General features: G+C 40.3%; 1 protein-coding gene across 1 annotated transcript in view; it reads right to left on the bottom strand.

Annotated features, from left to right (window-relative positions):
• Positions 1-11,419: 11,419 nt before the first annotated feature.
• ADGRF4 (adhesion G protein-coupled receptor F4) overlaps positions 11,420-21,613 on the bottom strand; it is an 18,567-nt gene continuing 8,373 nt past the window's right edge. The window contains 6 exon segments of the mRNA XM_055080018.1: positions 11,420-11,449; positions 13,191-13,539; positions 13,541-14,559; positions 15,886-16,133; positions 19,916-19,970; positions 20,818-20,926. Coding sequence (XP_054935993.1) covers positions 11,420-11,449; positions 13,191-13,539; positions 13,541-14,559; positions 15,886-16,133; positions 19,916-19,970; positions 20,818-20,904 — 1,788 coding nt within the window. The 5' untranslated portion in view covers positions 20,905-20,926.

Below are 21,613 nucleotides of genomic sequence, written 5' to 3'. Positions count from 1 at the left end.
TTTATGAATATGGCATCTAATATTTAGGGAGGTGCTTTATCACACTAGATTCCTAGAAATATTTCCCTACAGGGAAAATAGTAAAAGCATGTGTCCTTTTGTTAAATAGGGCCAAATCCCCTCCATAGAGGTCACACTACTTTTCACTGTAACCAGCAATATATACTAGTACCTATTTCTTCACAGCCTCTCCAAAAACATGTGTTGTCAAACATTTGTATTTTTGCCAATCCAATAGTTGGGAAATGGTTTCTTAGTGTGGTTTTAAATTTTCATTTCCCTTATTATGAGTGACAGTAAGCCTATTTTTCATATGTTTAAGGACTGTAAACGTTTTTATCTGTGAGCATTTTTACATCTTTAGCCCATGTCTTTATATAGTTTTAAATTTTTTTTCTTAATTTTTAAAAATTCTTTTCATGTAAGGGAGTCTTGAACAGAGCTATCTTCTACTGCTTCAGTGAAGTGCCATTTAAAAAATAAACCACGCCCTTTTTATCTTCTTCTGATTCTGTTATGCTCGCTTGTTTCAGTAGGGACTTTTATTCAACTGATTCCTTTTTTCCTTTACTTTCAGGCTTCCAAGAGACTCTTCTCCCTCTACAGATCTCTCTCTCCCCAGAGCCAGGGCTTTCCCAAGACCGTTGCCTCTGCTCCAGCACACCTCATAGGCCCTTCCCTTGACTGATACCCAAAGGACTAGTTCTCTGTTTCACTGGGCTTCAGGCTGATCCCCTTCCTTTTGGGGTTAAGTCCTAGTTGACATGATCTGTGCCCTTGGGCTACTGGGATCCTATTGACCTCCTCTGTGTTCTGTGAAAATCCCTCCTCACTGTTCACTCCAAGGCAGGCTCTGGAGGACACTTTGATAGTCTTGAATGAATATTTCCTTACTGATAGGCAAACTGAGGTTTGCGGTACTGTCTCTAAATATAATTGTTAGCTAGGGGTGATTGCATTTGGTCTCCTTGTTGATCTGTATGATTTGGGAGAGAATGAAGACATTCATATTTATGTCAGCACTTACAAGATCCTGGTATGTATTAAGCTCTAAGTAAATGTTAGCAGTTATCATTAATTTTATTAACTAGAGGGTACATAGACATTGAAGAATAAGTATTGGAAAAATTAGATTGCTATGGGCAAAAACTCATAAAACTGGATGCCTGCCTAATATCACAGCGTCCAAGAATGGGTTATAGATCAGGGTTTCTCAACCTTAGTACTCTTGACATTTGGGGCCAGATTATTCTTTGTTCTGGGGGCTGTCCTGTACCTCTACTCACTAGATGCCAGAAGAAACCCATTCCTGCAAGTCGTGACAATCAAAACTTCTCTAAGTCATTGCAAATGTCCCTCAGAGGCAGTTACCCCCCAGTTGAGAATCATTTCTACAAATTGAATAAATACGTGAATGTAAGGGAATATCTTTGTGACCAGGGGTACAAAAGAATTTCTTTAAACAAAACTTCAAAAACAAAAACATAAAGCAAAACATTGATGAATTTCATTACCTTACTCAGGTTACTTTGTTGACAATTGGACTGAAACGGGACAAGAACCAAATCAGAAGAACCAATTAGGTAGTTCTTTAACTGAGGTGCCCGAGGTCACACAGCAGGGGACCAGAATGCAGATCTGTGTTGTCTTATTTTATACACATGCTCTTTACCTCTACTTGCTATGTTTCTGGAGAGTAACAGCAGTAAGAAAGGTTGTAGGCTGGTGAAAGGCCTAAGAGAATTAAGTTAGCTCAGGCCCCTGTCAAGTTCCCTTGAAATAGGTAATGAGATTAAGTTGAGCCTCTAGACTCGGAGGTGTTTTAAAGTTACAAATAATATGGACGGAAATATGGATGGAAAAATCCGAGCACAATGTGGTCACATTTTTATGCCAAGAGGAAATGACCCGTGGCTGATGAGAGAATTGGACTTCCTCAATGACCAGCAGAAAATCAGGTTAGAGGATGAGAAGGTTGAAGCTGTGCTTTTGTAGTTGAGTCATTTAACAACAGCAAGAGGGAGGCAGCTCTTGGGACCATCTGAACAGGGCCCACTCTCTGAGATGCGGCCCCTGTTCAAATGCCATAGCAACCAGCCGGCCCCTCCAGTGTCCAGGGACTTCTGTGGAGCCTCAGCCAGAGAACTACATGAACTGTGGAGGGTGGACTTGCCATCCTTTTTTCTATACTGTGCATGCTTCATTACCTTGCCAATTGTTTTTATTGTAGTAAAACCCACATAGCATAAAATGTATCATCTTAACCTTTTTAAGTATACAGTTCAGTAAGGTTAAGCATATTTACATTGTTGTGAAACAACAACATTTTCATCTTGCAAATGAACCTCTATGCCCATTAAATAACAACTCCCCTTTACCCTCCCCCAGCCCCTGAAAGCCATCTCTCTATGAATTTTACTACTTTAAATACCTCATATAAGTGGAATCATACAGTGTTCGATTTTTGCAACTGGTTTACTTCATTTAGCATCATGTCCTCAAGATTCATCCATGTTTTCACAGGTGACAGGATTTCCTTCCATTTCAAGGCTGTATAGTATTCCTTTGTGTGTATGTATCACATTTTGCTTACCCATTTATCCATCAATGGATATCTGGGTTGCTTCCATCTCTTGGCTACTGTGAATACTGCTGTAATAAACATGGGTGTACGAATATCTCTTTGAGATCCTGTTTTCAATTCTTTAGGATATATACCCAGAAAAGGGATTGCTGTTCATATGGAACTTTTATTTTTAATTTTTGATGAACCTCCATACTCTTTTCCATAGCCACTGCACCATTTTACAATTCCAGCAACAGTGCACAGGGTTCCAGCTTCTCCACATGCCCAGCAACATTTGCTACATTCTGTTTTCTTTTGATAGCAGACATCCTAATGGGTGTGAGGTACCTTGCACTTTTGATGTCTGGACATCATGTATGTCCAGACAGGTTCAGATTTTCTCTGTAGAAGAGGTCTAGCAGTGCTATCTGGTTAAAGTAATGCTACTATACTTAAATATGAAGTTGGGAAAGGTTAATTGTCCATCGCTAACATCGGGAGGGCAGAGGTCTGATAAGTTTGATGGGGTAAGGCTTGAATGGAGTCAAGGTTCCCCCAGCCACCTGTTGCACCACCCCTGGCTAATGATTCCTAGGCAGGTCTTACTGGTTACCTGTTTTCTATCATAGATCCGTGTAATAAAATGCTGTATTCCTGAATGTTTATTCGTGGAGTTCTTTTTCCACTGTATTATTTGGTAATCCCTATGAACAATTTCAACCTTTGTTTAATCATTTGATCACAATCAGCCTCATGCCATGTTTGGAGGATAGTACTTCTCTTTTTAGGGACTAGCTAGAGGTCTATGTCATTTCAAGTCATTCGCTGTAAGATTTCAGCCACCAGGTGGCACTGAAGTGTTTAATTTATACAAATCAATCATTTTTCACTGTTGGTTTGCCAAGTTTTAAACTAATTTGCTTGTGAATTATTTATGATTATGTAGCTACAGCTACTCTATTAGCTTCCTATCAGTGCTGTAACAAATTACTATAAATTCATTGGCTTAAAACAATACAATATATTATCTTACAGCTCTGCCTGTCAGAGGTCCAAAGTGGGTCTCACTACATTCAAATCAAAGCATCAGCAGGGCTACATTCCTTCTGGAAGCTCTAAGGGAGAATTCGTCTCCTTGTCTTTTCCAGCTTTTAGAGCCTGCCTTTATCTTTTTAAATTTATTTATTTATTTATTTATTCTTGGCTGTGTTGGGTCTTCGTTGCTGCGCGTAGGTTTTCTCTAGTTGTGGCGAGCGGGGGCTACTCTTCGTTATGGTGCGCGGGCTTCTCATTGCGGTGGCTTCTCTTGTTGCAGAGCACGGGCTCTACGCACGCAGCTTCAGTAGTTGTGGCTCACGGGCCTAGTTGCTCCGCAGCATGTGGGATCTTCCCCGGACAAGGGCTCAAACCCGTGTCACCCGCATCGGCAGGAGGATTCTTAACCACTGCGCCACCAGGGAACTCCTGCCTGTATCTTTTTAATAGTAATATCAATATAGGAACGTCTCTCCCCATAGAACCCTTTGTACAATCTTATTGCTTTCAGCAGACAGACGGCCCTAACCACTAATCCTCCATGAAGCTTAGGGTGGATCGTGGAATTAAGTGACTAAAGTAGTTCAAGAACAGAATTTATCTTCTCCATAATTCATTACTGTGATAATTCTTGTTATCCAGATTCAGTTCTTTGCTCTCTTGCACCAGTTTCCAGATCCAGTTTTAACTTTCATTCCTGAAGCAGATCCCTTGCTCTGAAACCCTGTCCCTTTTCCTATCTTGGGACAAGGCCAAGCCCCTAGAAGGACATTGGAAGGCCTCCTCTAACTCTTCCTCTTCAGTTTAGTGAAAGCCCTAGGTCTTTGATTCCACTTTTCCAGTCCACACCACCACCCCGCTTGCTGCAGAGTCAAAAGCACCTCCACAGGAAAAGCAATGCACTCACATCCCACCACCAGACAGATGGAGGGATGGGGAAGGGAACTATCATTTCTCAGATGTCTACCATGTGTTAGACACGGGGGCAGGGCCTTTCATAGGAATCCTCTTCTTTGCTCTCCACAATACCATAAGACATGTTTCATAGAATCAGTTTATGGATGAGCAAAGTAAGAGACTCCTAGAGACTAAATCGCTTCCCCTCGTCACCCATTAGGATGTGGAAAGGTAGAACTGAAACACACATCTGTCTCCAAATCCTGTCTTCTTTCCACTGGCCCACATGGCTTATGTATAAAAGGGCATCACAGCCTCAATCCATGCTTCCCCTGCTCCAAATTCCCCAGGCCCAAAGCCTAAGATGTGCATGTCTTCACTCCCTGAGTTTCACCATCCATTCATGTGTCTAAACAAAGGTTCTATCCACTGTCTTAAAATGTCCTCTGTATACACTTGATCGTTTCCTGTTGAATGAGTTTCAACATTCTTCATTTGTTTTATCAGCTAAGAGCTTTTCTTTGCTGGCTCATCGTATCCTGTATTGAGGACTCTTTATTCTTAGCAGAAGATTTAAGAGGAGGTTGTGGGAACGGGGCAGGATATGAGTTCCATTATCTGTTGCCTCTTTTAGTGATGCCACTTCTTGACTGACTGTTTCCCAATGATCCTGTAACTCTTTGGAAACCAATTCCCCACTCCCGAGCAGATGTTACCTCTTGAAGAGTTGTGTTGGAAAACCAAATACCAAGTAAAAGCCACCCCTTCTGTTTGCAATGCAAACTTTTAGCCACACTTCTTCAAGGAATGAATGGGATGTGGGAAGGTGGGAAAAAATGATAAAGTATCACCTGACCACCTAATGCAGGTGAAAAATGGATTTCTCAATGGAGTCACTGAGTTGTGTCCAAAGATGAGAATTACCAGGAGGGAAAAAATTCCTGGGAGAAAATTTGTCTTCAAGCTGAGTTGCTCAGGTCTAAGATATTTCTGCATAAGGTTCATGCCTAGATGCTGGTGTCAGAAAATAAAATATTTTCATTTTTATTTCTGAAATAACAACTGGAATTGTTTTACATATATAGTGGTTTAAACAGACACACACATATACATGCATACACAAATAATAATAGCTACAAGAATATTTTTTTTCTGTTTCACAAGCGAGGAAAGTAAGGTCCTAGGAGCTAAATTATTTTACTCGAGGTCTAAAATAGAGTAAGATAACAAGCACATTGAAAAGTCTTCTTGGGACTTCCCTGGCATCCCCGTGGTTAGGACTCCACACTTTCACTGCTGAGGGCCCGGGTTCGATCTCCGGTTGGGAAAGTAAGATCCCACAGGTCATGCAGCGTGGCCCAAAAAACTCCTCTTAAGTTTTCTTCTATTCCCTAGGAAACCTACCATGACTTAACTGTCTCCAAAGTAGATTCAGTATGTCCCCTGCCACCCCACCTCCCATGCCTCCCCCCAACCAACCCCTGAACCTAGATCCAGCCCCTTGCCCCCAAAGGGCCCGGGACCCATGCAGAGAGATGGGTGGCTAAGCCAAGGAGCCACAGAGCAGGCCCTTGTGGGTGAAACGGGACTGAGTCTTACTATTGCCAACTTTGACCAAGAAGCCAGGCTTTTGCAGGTCATGAGTAGATCAAAGAGTCCATAGATCTACCTCCTTCAAGCCCAGTCACCAAATGTTCTCTTCAATTTTTCCTCAGCAAACCTTCTCACACTGAGAGTTTAGGTGTCACTCCTGGCAAGAAGAGAAAATCTTCCAAAGAAGCATGACTGTCCCTCCACAATCCAGCCTGCCTTCCAGCCTCCTTCTCCAGGAGCTCAACTCTCTGGCCAGGACACAGGATGTCCACGAGGAATGGGACAGCTTAGGCAAAAATGGATGAAGCACTGGTTAACAGTCAGAATAATAGCTGGCATGTACCGATAACTTAATTTGAACCAGGCACTAGTCTATGAGTTTTGAATGTGTTGGCTCATTGAATCCTGAGACCACCCTGGGAGGTATGTACTATTATTAGCCCCATTTTACAGATGAGGAAATAGAGGCACAGAGGCATTGGCAATTTCTTCAAGGTCACACAGCATGAAGGCTATTCCCCCAGCTTAATTTTTCTGTGCACTTTGCCTTCTCCATGCTGCTCCCTCAAGCCTAAACTTGCAATGCCCTCTCTCCCCCTCCTCTAAGCTTGGTCTCTAGAATGACTCAGCCGCTCTGAATTTGCAACTTTACTAGGAAAACCGTGTTGCTTCTCTCCGGGTATCTATTCTTTCTGTCCCATTTATCATCGTGGAATGAGCTCTTTTAAGTGAATTTTAGGCATGAACAAATAAGTGGAAGAGATTTCAGAGGAATGGAGGAGCCGTCCTGGTGACCCTGAAATCACACTGGGTAACACAAGCTCTGCTGGGTCATATAAAGGCCCGCCCTTCATATAAACAGCAGAGGGCGCTGTGCGGCCGTGGCCTCGTATAAAGAATGCTGTTCCCCTCCCTCCCCTGCTTCCCAGGATGGGAACCCCCAGTTAGGATCTATACATGGAGAAAACTGCCCAGTTTTCACACCTCTGCTGTCCTTCCATGGTTCCGGGACCTCCCTGTACACCTGTCCTGACCTTGTTCCTAAGAATATTCTGACCTGAGGTCACTGGAACCATGTGGAGTTTCCAACCACAAGGGCCCCAAATCTGGGCAAGTCCAATTCTGGTCTCCTGCCCCCTTTCTGGCTCTTGGAATTCGGCCTGCCTCCCCAGACCCCGTCAGTCTAAGATTCTGTGTTCTGGTTTAAGGTCTGAAATACTGCCTGTGCTCTGTGGTTGACCCCTAGCCTGGGCCGTGACCCGGCCTTGTGCTTCCCAGACACTTGTGTCCTTGAGCTGTAATTCTGCTCTCAACCGTGTGGTTGGAGCCCTGCTTTCTGCTGAAAGACCTTTCCGGTGCTGCCAGCTCTCCATTCTGGACTTGGGAGGTAGTCCTGTCCTCTGAGTTTGTTGCACCCCCAACATGGTGCCAGCTGCTGCTTCTGAGACCTTCTGATTCCTCCTGGGTACAGATGTAGAAAGCGGAGGACCCCATTTACTGAGAAAATTCAACAGGGCCAGGGCCACCCGCGGAGGATGTGCTGAAAGAATGCAATCCTCATCCGTCCCCCACCTCACAGGTTCAAAAGTGGAAGTTGAAAGTTGAAGAAATAGGTGGTGAGCATTTCTTTGGGGAGAGTTGTTAGTGTGTTTCCACCTCCTTCCTCCACTTCCTCCTGATACTGGTCAAACTTTGAGCACCCCCCTGATTCTAGTAAGTGGTGTAGTCCCTGATCTTGGCTTCTACTGGTTGTCACCAACTTTTCGCCAACCAGGTATGCCCAGCTAGCTAGAGAGAAGACTTCAGCCACGCCTCTCTTCTCTAGAATGGTTAGACAGTATCCCCAGGATGCAGGGCCTCCTCCACCCGGCTTAGTCTAAGAAGCCTCCCCAAACAGGTCAAATTAGAACCTTAATGGAAAGATCAGCTTTACTAAATCATCTGAACTACCTCTCCTTAGTGTCTAATCAAGAAATGCTATAGTAATGCTCCACCATGGAAGATCCCTGTGGAGTAGGAAATGGGCAGAAGTTGGGAGGGTTAATTTTTTAAAGTTCTACTATTTCTTCCGCTTTAATGTTCTAATATAAAAATCCAAACGTGAAGGTGATTAATTAAGAATAATATGCCAGTGTTTTCTTCTCTGTTTTCACAGCACCCCATGCATGCTGGTCAATGTATATGACAGAGCCCCCTCTCCCTCCCCTCCCATTTCCTGGGACCATGAGCCAATGTGCACAGCACCACAACATCAGGTTTGTGTAATCTGTAACCCAGGAGGTCCCTTAGGGTATCTTCAAACTCAGAGCGTCTTTGATTCCATGAGATTGTTTCAACCCTTTGCTTTGCCCCATTGCTCAATATATGGGCCATGACTCAGAAACGAAAGGAATGTAAAAGAGGAGGTGTCTGTTGCCAGGTGGTATTTAAACATAAAATCTGAGGCTCATCTATATCCATGCAGAAAGGCCACCAAAGCTCTCCAAGACAAAAGCATACCAAGATTGATTGCCCTGCCCCCATGCCCCCTGCTACCTCTCAGGCTTCTGGCTGCCACTTTGTGACTTATTCTCCCCTTCACGGCTGCCTAATATTTGTTTTCCCGTGATTTCACCTGTGTAGAAGTATGTCTCAGAGGTTGGCTGTGAGTAGGCAGCTAATTTACCACAACTCCACCCATACCCCCTTAAGAATGATTCCGAGCCCCAACTTCATTAGGGAGAGATGGACTTGTTGCTTTGTGATTCCAATCAAGTGTCTTCCTTCTCAACAATGGGGCTCTTCTAAGTGTCAACACTCACTGGCAAGATGGAATTAAAGTGAGTGTAAACAGCAAGATGTATCCTGTATCAGAGCAGGTATGATGACAGCATCCTCTCAATGAGGACAGAAAAAAAAAGTATTCTTAAGATTTGGTCATGTAAACTGAGATGATGTAGGTTTTAAAGATGTGCATATTTTCGTCTATGTGCTGGGCAATAAAGATGTTTCCGTTCTCTGAAAGATATCCCCCTGTTTCCTTCCCACCTCCCTCCAGAATCACATAGTAGGCAATCGTGTGCTACCAGGGGGCATTGAGGAGTTTGTCACAGCTTACAAGTGAAGCTTCTTGAGTTTTTAATACTCACATCTTATCCTCAACAATTCATTAATTTAGATCCATACTCTGGGCTTAACGATGCATTCTAAATGGGGAAAAAATAACAGTGATATCAATGAGGAATGGCATTGACCAGAATGCACATAGATTTATATTTATGTCTGTGCCTGACTAGAGATAAACATGTAAAAATGAAAACATGAAGTACCCAAGTTGACACAGCTCCACAGAATTAAATTATTATATTTCACTGAATCTAACATTGTAAGCAACATCATTATTTTTACATCCACTAAGGAAGAAAAGGAAAAAATAACTTGCCAATTAAATCACGACTTGTCACTGACTGTACAAAACGTTTCAATTTCAGAAATGTTCAGAGGTGAATAAAAAATGTCTCTCTCAGAACTGATGAACTGTGGCACTAAAAGTCACACGCAGTACTAGCTGACCATAAATTCTGACTCTCAGTGTGTCCAGAAAGCTTTTTATATGTTTATTTTAAAAGTAGCTCTTATTGAGAAACTGTTGGTTGAATAAATGACTTCTTTCTAATTAATATAACAATGATGGCAATTTCAGTTGGTGCTTGAAAAGACAGATAACTAGGTCAAAAGTCAACTTCAAGATCTATAAATACACAAACACTTCAATTCAAGGCAGTGTGGCTCACTGAAAAAGCCCAAAGCAAGGAGAATGCTAATTCTCACAATTAGTTGGGTGGCTTTGGGCAAATCTCACAAGTACTCTGGGCCTTACTTTCCTTACCTATGGAATGACTAGGTTGGACTAAAATCTCATTTGCAACTCTTGTCTTATTTCCCAGCTTTAGCATTTTTTAGAATTTAAGGTTCTGGGTTCATGTTGTCTCATCTCAATGGTCTAAATGTATTTAGTTGAAATACAACCGGTACGGAAACTTTTCTTTCTTTCTTTCCCTTTTTTTTTTTTTTTTTTTGGCTGCTCTGAGGGGCTTGCAGGATCTTAGTTCTCTGACCAGGGATCGAACCCAGGGCCCGGGACTGAAAGCACCGAATCCTAACCACTGGACTGCCAGGGAATTCCCTGGAAACTTTTCTTGAGGTCTGTATTCCATTGACCTTAAGCTCTAGCAGGATAGTCCAAATTTGTTGAATGAAGAAATGAATGAAGGAAAGTATGCCCTCATGATTCTGTTTGCTAACAAATCCTGAACACTAAGCTATAATATTTGTCTCATCATGACTCTGCTGAGGACACTGATCCTCCAATATTGAGACTGAAAAGGAGAGGCTAACCTCTGCTACCTTTGACCACCCCTTCAGTGAAGACATCCTCATCCTCAAAGCATCTCTAATCTAAAGAAGCAATGACAGTGAAGAAATGACAACATCCCCAGGGCCCAGACCTGTGTCGTGAAACTCTGAGGCTAGCAACCCTGGTAGAAGCGGCATCAAATGGTTTAGCACAGTGCTTGGAAAATAATAAGACTTGGATAAAAGTTGAGGTTTAGTTACAACTGAATTTAGGATTAAGATTAAAATTCTGGTCATGGTTTCTATTCTTTTCACCAGCTATGTTCAAACATAGCCTCCAATTGACTTGATAAAGAACAGGACATGAAAGAGTATAGTTCATTCTTTCCCCCTCAAAGCTGATGCCTTGAACTACCCCACAAACTCAACTCTTCCGGACTGTACTCTCTGATCAAGCCTGCTTCATCCTCCTGCTCCCGTCAACTACATGGAGATCATTTACAACGAGTGAAACAAACTCAAATTACCTTGTGATCAATAATGGTTCCAAACAGCAAGATGAAGAACCTCTGTGGCAAAATTCAACAAAGTATGAGGGACAGTTGTGCAGACTGTATCCCAGCTGTTATTTTAATACCACTCTTCTAGATTCCTTCGAAGATACTTATCAGACATTAGAAACTTCAATTTCCACTGATTCCGATAAAAATGCATTGATGAGTATTTTCTTTTAGTGTATCACAAAGAGAGAGGACCACCTTCATGTTTGTGCACGAGAGTTACTGATATTTATTGAATGGCTTCAGATGTAGGATAGAATTTGCAACCTTATTAAATCTCTTTACTTTCTTCCCAAATATTAAGATAGCTGTTCTTACTCATGATGACAGTAACATGTGACATAAAATCTTGTCATTCAAAGTCACAATCAGGGAAGGTGTCTTGAGAAAAAGAAACGTATTCTAGTCTACTTTCAGTGGAAGAAATAGGCAGCTAGAGCCTCTGAGGTGGTGGAAGAAGTTTCTGCATAAAAGAAAGAGAAGGTTACAGAGACCTGTAAGGCCAGGATCTCTTCAAGTTTAAATTATCTGGTCACCTATAAAGTCACAATAATTGACAATCAACCCTTTTATGTGGTGGGAGTTGAGGTCCAAGAAAAATCTGGATCCTGCCGTGAGAGTGAAGGGAAGCCTGGTTTCTAAGGATGGTTTCATGAAGAAGAAACACTGATCAGAAGACTGAAATTTTTAAATGTGAGTCACAGGAAAAGCTTGCTTAGAAAAATGGAGTGTGTGTAACTAAAAGGGGTTTAGAATTTTTCTTTCCATCAAGAAAATAGAAAGAGAAATGATCTGAAAAAGAAATGCAGCACAAAATTTCCTGGGGTTTAATTAAGTTGCAAAGTAAAAATAGGATGGGATCATTAGTAACCAGAGAAACTTCAAGAGTTGGGGAGATTTATGTGAGTGCAAGAGCATTTGATTTCCTGCCCCCTGCCCCAAGAAATCCTTAAGTAAAAGGCTTCTCTTTAAAGCAATGCAAAGGAAAAAGTGAAATTAATATTCTCCATAGTTACTAAAGAATTATGAGTAAGATATATAATTGAACTGAGTTGGCATTTCTTTAAAGTTGGCTTTATTATTTTGTATCAAGTTTTGAAATAGAGTAACAGTGACATGGAATACTTTGTGGCTTTATTTAAACAGTTATATTTGTTTTATTTAAAGCAGTGGTCAAAAATTTTTTTGAAAATGTTTTTCTGCAAAGAAGCAGATAATAAATATTTTAGGCTTTACAAGCTCTACAGCCTCTGTAGCAACTATCTCATCTTTGCCATTGTGACACAAAAGCAGCCGTAGGCAAAATGTAAACCAATGAGTAAGGCTGTATTTCAGGAAAACTATTTACAAAAACAGGCAGCAGGCCATAGTTTGCCAGCCCCTGATTTAAAACATTTTAAAAATATGAATTTGTCAAATTTTCTATTACTCATGGATATGGAAAGCAGCCTGACTAATGACAGCTTCCTGAAAATGGCTTAGTAGCCAACATGAAGTAAACAACTTTTAGATGGCTAATCTTGTCAAACCCAGCATGTTCAGCAAGAAAAGAAAATAGAGATCATCTTAGGTCCATCCTTATCTTATAGAGGAGAAGTCTGAGGACCAGAGAAAGTGACATTCCTGGGATCAAGTAACATGTGTCAAGATCCATTTCTGTGAATAACAACCTACATTTATTTCACAGAGAACAGCAGGGAAGAGGTATGAGAAGCCCTGACTGGTTAACACCCAAAGTGAGTGGCAAAGGCCATCCCTTCATACTGTGAAAAATGACTATTATTTTATGGAGCACCAAAACTACTTGAGAAAGGATAAAAATTGTGCTTGTTTTGAGGCATAACATAGTAAGTATAGCCTCACACATCCCTGACCAAAGACTGGTCCTCCATAAGTGAAGGTCAACTTCTTTTGACGTTGAAACTTTAGGAGGGATACAGGTAAACCAGTGAGGAGAGGAGAAAGGAGATTCCTACCCAACCAGCCTGATCATCTAAATCCAACTGGACAATCAATAGAGTGAGAGATGCCACAGATAAATGTCTCTAACATATAGAAGGAAATGGAAGGAATATGTGGTGTTTTATATTTTTAAACCATAGCCATGTTTTATTGTAAAGCCAGAATAACAAATTATAATATAATAATAATGTTTTATAAATAAAATATTAATTAATAAAATATGTCTCCCTTCTGGAACTTACCTGGAAAGCATTGAACAGGGCAAAGATTATATGAAATACCAAGGAAGTGCCTTCTATGAGGGTAGCTATTCCAAAACCCCAGGTGAGTCCCAGCAGTGGGGTGAGGATGGCGACATTTTTGCTAATCCTCATAATAATGGCCACATCCTGAGACCTGGAACTGCCAATAGAGGGCCTCTGAGTGATGACAGCAACAACCAAAACCACAACAAGATTCACAGCCACAATAAGCAAGGCTGGGATGGCAAATGCTAGAAGGGCTTTGGTATTGTCCCAGTTAAGCCAACTGGCACCATGTCTCATGTAGCCTTTCCCTGGCACTGTGATAGCAACTGTGGTGACAACAATGACCATAGCCAATGGCAAAGCCAATGGCCATCATGCAGGACTTCATCATCCTCCGGAAAACGACCAATAGTCCATAGATGATGAGCAGTGCTTTGAAGAGCATCCAGAAAAACAGAGAGAGGTAGAAAAAGTGGCTGAAAAATGTCACCGCAACACACCAGTTGTAGTTCTGGGCCTTTTTGTTAAAGTTAGAGCCCAGGATGAACCACACATTGGCGGTCAGGAGAGACACAGCTACGTTCACAATGCATACATGTCGCATGTATGATATCTCCATCACGACCACTCGGGACCAAACTGTGGCTTCAATGATCAGGCAAAGAATCAAGCTAAGGATGGAGACACTGAGCCCAATGCAGGTGATATAGTCCAGGACCTTGTTGTCTACAGATATGGGGGACATGAGAATGGAAAAAGACATCACCACGTTGGTGTAGCTACACCAGCATTTCACTTTGCTGGCTGTATCCAATGTTGTTTCACAGACATTCTCATCCCACCTCCTTTTCCTGGAGTGCCAGCCAACACACTGGGCCCTGGCATTCCGGGATTTATTGATCTTCTCAAAGGTGAATAAGATTTGCTTCAATATTTCTGGTAAAATCACCGAAACGACCAGCCCATTTACCTGCCTGGGTAGACTGGCATTTTACAAGTGGGCTTCTTTCAGAATAGCCCCCAAGGTGGGAAAAGCTATGCCGATGGCTTCGGATGCATTTGGTGGCAGCTTCCACAGCTCTTGCCTGGGAACTTCTATCATATCTAGGATACCCTCCATTGTATTGCTTACGTTCATGGAGAAACTGAAACTTCTCTCTGAGGTATTGTGGTTGATGTGACGCCCTTTCATCTGAATGAAGAGTTCATCCACAATGTGCTCCGGTTTGTTCTGGATGCGGAATCGCCTCCCAAACCAATTCACTGACTGCAACAAATCCGAGCTGGCATTTTTGTCAGGAATGAAAGCCCAATTTGGAATGACTGCTTTGTCGAGCATGTGGTTGGCCACTTTGCAGTAGCTCTGCAGTGGAGAAAAGTGGATATTATACTGCGGATTTACACAGTGTTGTACAAAGTTGATTTCTAAAACCTGAAATATCTAAAGATCAAATGATTTGAAATTATTTGACATATTTCTCTTCAAATGCACTGTTTATTAGAATCTCATACTAGTAGGCCTGCAGAGAGGGGAGAAAAATTAAAGAATGTTCAAAATAAAACAAAATAAAATAAGGTAAAATGAAATGAAATAAAATAAATAAGGTAAAATGAAATGAAATAAGATAAAAATAAAATGAAGTAAAATAAGATAAAATGAAATGAAATAAAATAAGGTAAAATGAAATAAAATAAATAAGATAAAATGAAATGAAATAAGATAAGGTAAAATGAAATGAAATAAAATAAATAAGGTAAAATGAAATGAAATAAGATAAAAATAAAATGAAGTAAAATAAGATAAAATGAAATGAAATAAAATAGGTAAAATGAAAATAAATAAAATAAATAAGGTAAAATGAAATGAAATAAGATAAAAATAAAATGAAGTAAAATAAGATAAAATGAAATGAAATAAAATAAGGTAAAATGAAATAAAATAAATAAGATAAAATGAAATGAAATAAGATAAAAAGAAAATGAAGTAAAATAAGATAAAATGAAATGAAATAAAATAAGATAAAATGAAATGAAATAAAATAAAATAAAACGAATCACAGATCAGAGTTACCTGCTTTATTATATGCCCAGGGCAGCATTTCCACACTGCAACTTGTATAAGTCAAGTTTCCCATGAGATATCAATGACTATTTAAGAAGGAGATTGGAAGTAGATTCTATGGCAATCCAAGTTTGAGAAGTACAGCATACCATATCCTTATACCCCCCACTCTTATAAAGAGTGCCAAGGTTCATTAACACATGAAAAGCTCTAAAAAGTCCTGCCATAAGGAGACCTACTTGGCTTTGTTTAACCCAGAGTTCCTATATCTGCTGTGCTACAGATCTCTCTTTTAAAAATGGAAGCTCTGCTAAGATTTCTCAGGACAATTACATTCTACAAGAATAAAATTTGGGAAACAGTAGAGTAGGAACAGTCTTCCCCACGGCCATCACTATGTGATAGTTTCTTGAAAATAGTCTGTACAAAAACATGTATAAAAAATGTTCTAACTTCTTGAAAATTTCCATAAACTGGGATAAATCAATATGCAAAACTGAACTGAACTGTTCTGATTGCTGTGGTTATTGTAGTTTTTACCCTGAAAATACATTTGAAACTATTAAAATGCAAGATTTTGAAAAAAAAAGAATTGTCAGTTTTTAAAATGAAATTAACAAAGAATACCTTCATTTTCTCTTGGGTAACATTATCAGACAAGTGTGTAGAAATATTTTTTAGTAACTTCACTATAAATGCAATATTTCCAGACGTGGCTTCTGATGATTTCACAACATCAATTATGCAGGCATAATCAAGTGGGCAGTTCCTTTGGATGACTTGAGCTACACTCTCAATTGGCTCTGGGGCTTGGTAGTCAACAATGCGCAGAGGTATAAATGGTGCTGCCATGGAAAAGCATGATGCGTTAAGTCCTGTTTAAAAAAAAAAAGTTTCATTCAAAAATGATTAAGTACCTAACGTGTCAGACTAAAGGAGTCAAAGGCACAAATAATCCACATGGGAAAAACAGACAGAGAAGTAAGTGGTCCTGAAAAGTGGTTTAGATGCTGAAAAGTATGGAGAAGGTAATTGGGCTCACAAACGGGCATGAGATTCCATCAGAATTCCCACAGAGATCAGGATGCTGACCTTTCTTATTGGAATCTGCTTTCAGGACAGTGATTTTAACTCAAGTATTATAACAAGACAGTTTTCTCCAGAGATATGGAGAAATTCTAGAAACAAAATTTGTCTAATTATTTTAATTTTTTTTTTAAAGAGGAGCCACATGGAACTTCAGAGGGGAGTGGTTTTTGGAGATTGGCAGTTAAACATAGAATGCTAAGGCATTGTAATTTTTTTAAGTTTAGAGTTCACTAAATAGAAGAGGTTATTTGCTCATTTCCTCATACTTTTCCCAGAATTTCCCAGAATATGACTTAGGATAGGCCAAACCAATCGCTTACCTCATTTAACTCACTTTTCAATGCCACTGTACTTGCAGGGACATCTATGTGATTACCTATATGCTAAGTGACATTGCATTGATACTCCCTTTATAGAAACACTGTTGACATTTTAGGAGAAGCTGAGATCAATGTGCTTCTACAGGATTGGAGGGGGGTGCAGAAGGAAACAGTCACTAAGTGAAAGGATATAAGATAAAATATTTTAATTGAGAATTGTTGTATTCATTGGATTTCTATTCCTTCTGGGACACACATCTCTCTTCTTTTGGTCAAGTGATTGAAAGTATTTGAAAAAGATATCAAACTTATTTTGATTCTAGACACATTTAGTTGCTTAATTGATTAGCATAAGAGGTATGCAAATCCATCTTTATAGCTAAAATTTTAACCTCTAAGTGTTTATCATTGTATAGATAAATTTTTTATCTTTTTTTGAGAAAAGATTTTGAGAGAGGGAAATAGAGTAGGGAGAGGAGAGAGTAGCTGAGAGTTTAGGTGAGGAAGGAATAGACAAACTTGAATCTGCTCTGTAGGATTTCTCAAGTCCGGATCTGAGACTTATTGTCATGCTGAACAGAAAACATTAAAAACGTCTCTACCCGCTCCTGAGGGATTGACTCCTGTAGAATATGCAAATAAGATGCAAATATGCAAATGCATCACCATAAAGAGTGTTTCCACAAAAAGGCTTGTACATGTTTCAGTTGATTTTTGCCACTTGTTTCCATTACAGATAAATCCTATTTCTCCACGAAAGTGCTGAACACAAGGCTGGCTGCAGTTAGAAGGAGTGGTGCAAGGTCCATGGCATTTTTCTTACAAGGAGAAGAGAGAGAGAGAAGCCTAATTAGCATTTCCGCACTCTGACTGGGGCATCTAACTCATTCTGGGGCCTTGGGGATTGCTTCCCAGAGGAGGTGACATTGAACTGGGTTCTTAGCAACAAGACCTGCCAGGAAGGTTGTGAAGCTGACGTCTAGGCAGTGAAGAGCATGTGGAAAGAAGGGATTGCAGGTCATTCATAAAGGCTGATTCAGAGCGTCTGAAGGGAGAGTGGCAAGAGATGAGGGTGGGGAAGAAAACATGTCAAGTCGTGAAGGATCTTGGATCCTGTGCTAATATGGGGTTTACCAGAAAACGTGATTGGATTTGTGTTTGAAAGATAATTAACCATAGCATGGAGCAGGAGTCAGTAAACTTTTCTGTAAAGGACCAGGTAAATAGAGCTGCCAGATAAAATACAGGTTAAGTGCCAGTTAAATATTAATTTTATTTTCAGATACAGCCAATTCCCGTGATTTGCAGAAGTTAAATTCTATAAAGTCACTGCCACAAACACTGAATTAGCAAAAACATAACCATCGCTCCTAGGAGAAATACAAGGTTAGGTTCCTGCAAGCTTCTGCTCACAACATTTTCATCAACCAATCAATATATCAATATATAAGCTTGTTTTGTGTTTCCATTTAACATATGTTGTTGATTTGCTGACGTTGAATTCACGACCAATAGCACTATAATCCATGACAGCATAAGAGCAAAGCTTATCTCACATATGTATTCTCGCCACGAGGCACATCATAACCTTCTTAAGAACGCTAAACAGTACTTCAGAGCTATATCTGGGGACCATTTTAAGCAGTGAAATCACCAACAAAAAGTACAAAAAGCAAAACATGTGGCACTACATAGGCCACAGAAAGAACACTTGTTTATAGTAGGAGAGCTGAAACAAGAAGGCCAAGGGCCACCTCGTTCAGCTGTGAACAAGCACCTTGGCCAACTCAATTTTTCTGCTATTCTGTGCATGTCTCTGAATGATTCAGAAAGCAGTGTGAGTATTGATTTGGGGGTTGCAAATAAATTTCTACGAGTAGAAGTTGCAGATACAGAATCCGTAAATAAAGAAGACTGACTAAAAATGTTCAGTAAAACAATGGATAATTTTTTCGTATACGTATGATCCAAGAAATATTATTCATGGTTTACCTGAAATTTAAATTTCTCCGCACTTCCTATGTTTTTATTTGCTAAATATGTCAAGGCTAGCCAGAGAGTAAATATTTTCAGCTTTGTGGGCCATATGGTCTGTCATAACTACTCAGCTCTGCTTTTGTAGCATGAAAGCAGTCAAAGACAATATGTAAATAATTGGGCATGGCTGTGTTTCAATAAAACTTTATTTATAAAAACTGGTGGTGGCCTAATTTGGATCATGAATAGAGTGCATTGACTTGATGAAGCTGTTGAAGTATTCCCAGGAAGAATTGCTTTCAGATAGTGGCAGTGCAATGGAAAGAAGCAGATGATGCTGAGAGCTATTAAGGTATTGAAATAAATACGATGAAGTGCCCTATCATCTGTGAGTCAAAGGAAGCACTGATATTTATGGTTTGGACAGCTCTGTGGATGACTCCATTTACGGAGAAAGGAAACAAGTGGTTTTGCATCCTTCTTTGACATCTACCCCAGTGTATCAATTTTGCAATTTATTTAAGCTGAGTGCTTCTCAATTTCTTCATTCATAAATAGAGTTTGGAGGTAATACCATAGTCTTGTTACAAACATTGAATGAGACAGCATCTTGTACAGCACTTAGGTCAGTGTTGTCATAAACGCTCAATGAATATTAGCTACCTTCCTCTCCTCTTTCCTTTCTTAACTCCACATCTGTGTAGAGATGTATTTGCCACCAGAAATGTACTTGGCCATGACTGTGCAGAACCCAGTTATCACTACTATGTGGGTGAGAACCACATGATTTCACTATCTTACTACTCATGATGCCTCCATAGCTTATTTTTCACTTCTCGAGAGTGACCAGTCTTGCCACAATACCTCTTATATCACTTCAATAGACCTCTCAGCCTCAGAGTGTTACATACATTTAAGCATCCTGAAAATATCTTTGAATGAAGGAATGAATGACTCCTGTCCTCTTCCCTCTTAGGCCTCTTGTTAGCTTGTTAGTTCACACAGATTTCCCTTTTGAGTTTTAAAAGGGACTCTTGTCTACTATTCTAGAACAACTGTGAATATTTGCCAACTTGCTTCATTGACTATGCCATGGATAATAGTATAATTATTTTTAAAAAATCTATCAATGCTGGTAAACATTAAGAATTTATTAAAGATTGTTATTCTATGTGAAAGCTTGTGGTCGGGGGACAGGCTTGCAATATCCATGCCTTTCCTTTGCTCTGCCCAGTCTTCAAACGGAAGAAAACTATTCTATAGCCACACACCTTGCATCCTTCCAGTCTTGGGTTTTCCTTCAGGAACTTGAAGTTTATCTCCATCCTGTAAAACATAAATTCCCAAACGTCTTCTTTACTGTGGGCCTCTCCTCTCTCATCTCAACTTAGAGACTCCATGTGGATATGAAAAGAAAATGTGTTCAGGACTAGGAAGAAGACTGCAGCTGATAGGACAGGAACTTGCTGAAGGAAACAGGCACGTGAGCACCGACTGAGAACATGCTGCCCCCTGATGAAGGTTAGATACTTGACAGTGGCCACTTGAGCGCTGAAGGTCAGTGGATTGGATACAACTTTTGGAAAGTTTAAGTATCCTTGGAGAACACAGTGATGACAATTATAGCACTAAGCTGTCCTCTGCCTGTATTAACTGAAACTGTGAAATGAAACTAATATGGTCCACCCGATACTGTGTATCCTCAGAGAGGAAGAAGCGAGCAGGTACTAGGAATGAGTGCTAGGTTGCAATAATAGGATCACAAATTCTCTGTAGCTATGAAGGACTGTAAAGATCTAAAAGAAAAAAGAAACACTCTTCATGTTATAGGTAAGGAAATTAAGGACTCAGAGAAGTGAAGCAACGTGTGCAGCTAACAAGCAAAGTTAAGGTTTGAACCTAAATTGCTCAGCTGCCAAGCTAGTGGTTCCTCCTCTCATCAGCTGCCTGTCTACATACCCCGTGGCTTTTTCTGTAATACTGTTGCCCCCTGTCACAACAATACTGTACTGTCTTTTCTTTATTCCTTTCTTTAGAAAGCTGCCATCAGTAAGGGTAAAATCGTAGTCATCTGAAAATTTCTTTTAAATGACACGTTATTTATCATAACTCTAGTCATCTCAAAGAACTGACTGATTTCTAATGGGACCACCTAAGAATGGATCAAACTTACTTTTATGTGGGTCTTGGATCTAGGATGAGAACATTCTGTGGCCAGAAATAACATTAAACAGTAAATCGTGATTGCCTGGGACTTCATTTTCACACATGAGGCTCTTCACCTGCAATATACAACAAGGTTGGATCCAGCTGAAGGTGACGACAGCACTTAGCTACTACAATACTTAGCCAACTAACCAACCACTTCGTCCTCAGCAAACATACATTTCCTTATGCTCTAATGGAGATGAACTCGCTCTGATCTGCTTAGGCTCATGGGGCAAACTGTGACCAGGAAGCAGACAAAGCTCACTGATCTTGGCTCAAAGCCTTCCTGGTTGGAGTCAAGACTCAGAGGGACTTTCACAGCTCCACCGAGTCTTCTGCTGAGATGACAATCCACGGGCACTTACAGGAAGGCTTCCAAATTGTCTCTGAGTTTAAAATTGTCTTTGAGTTCCTAAGTATGGAGGTTCCTTAAAAAGCTAAAAATAGAATTACCATACGACCCAGCAATCCCACTATTGGGCATATACCCTGAGAAAACCATCATTCAAAAAGAGTCATGTACCACAGTGTTCATTGCAGCTCTATTTACAATAGCCAGGACATGGAAGCAACCTAAGTGTCCATCAACGACAGAGGAATGGATAAAGAAGATGTGGCACATATATACAATGGAATATTACTCAGCCATAAAAAGAAACGAAATTGAGTTATTTGTAGTGAGGTGGATGGACCTAGAGTCTGTCATACAGAGTGAAGTAAGTCAGAAAGAGAAAAACAAATACCACATGCTAACACATATA

The sequence above is a fragment of the Physeter macrocephalus genome, chromosome 18 (genome assembly GCF_002837175.3).
Source record: "Physeter macrocephalus isolate SW-GA chromosome 18, ASM283717v5, whole genome shotgun sequence".
Taxonomy (NCBI): Eukaryota; Metazoa; Chordata; class Mammalia; order Artiodactyla; family Physeteridae; genus Physeter; species Physeter macrocephalus.
The sequence above is the reverse complement of the archived record's forward strand: the minus strand, read 5'-3'. Positions and strand labels throughout refer to the sequence as shown.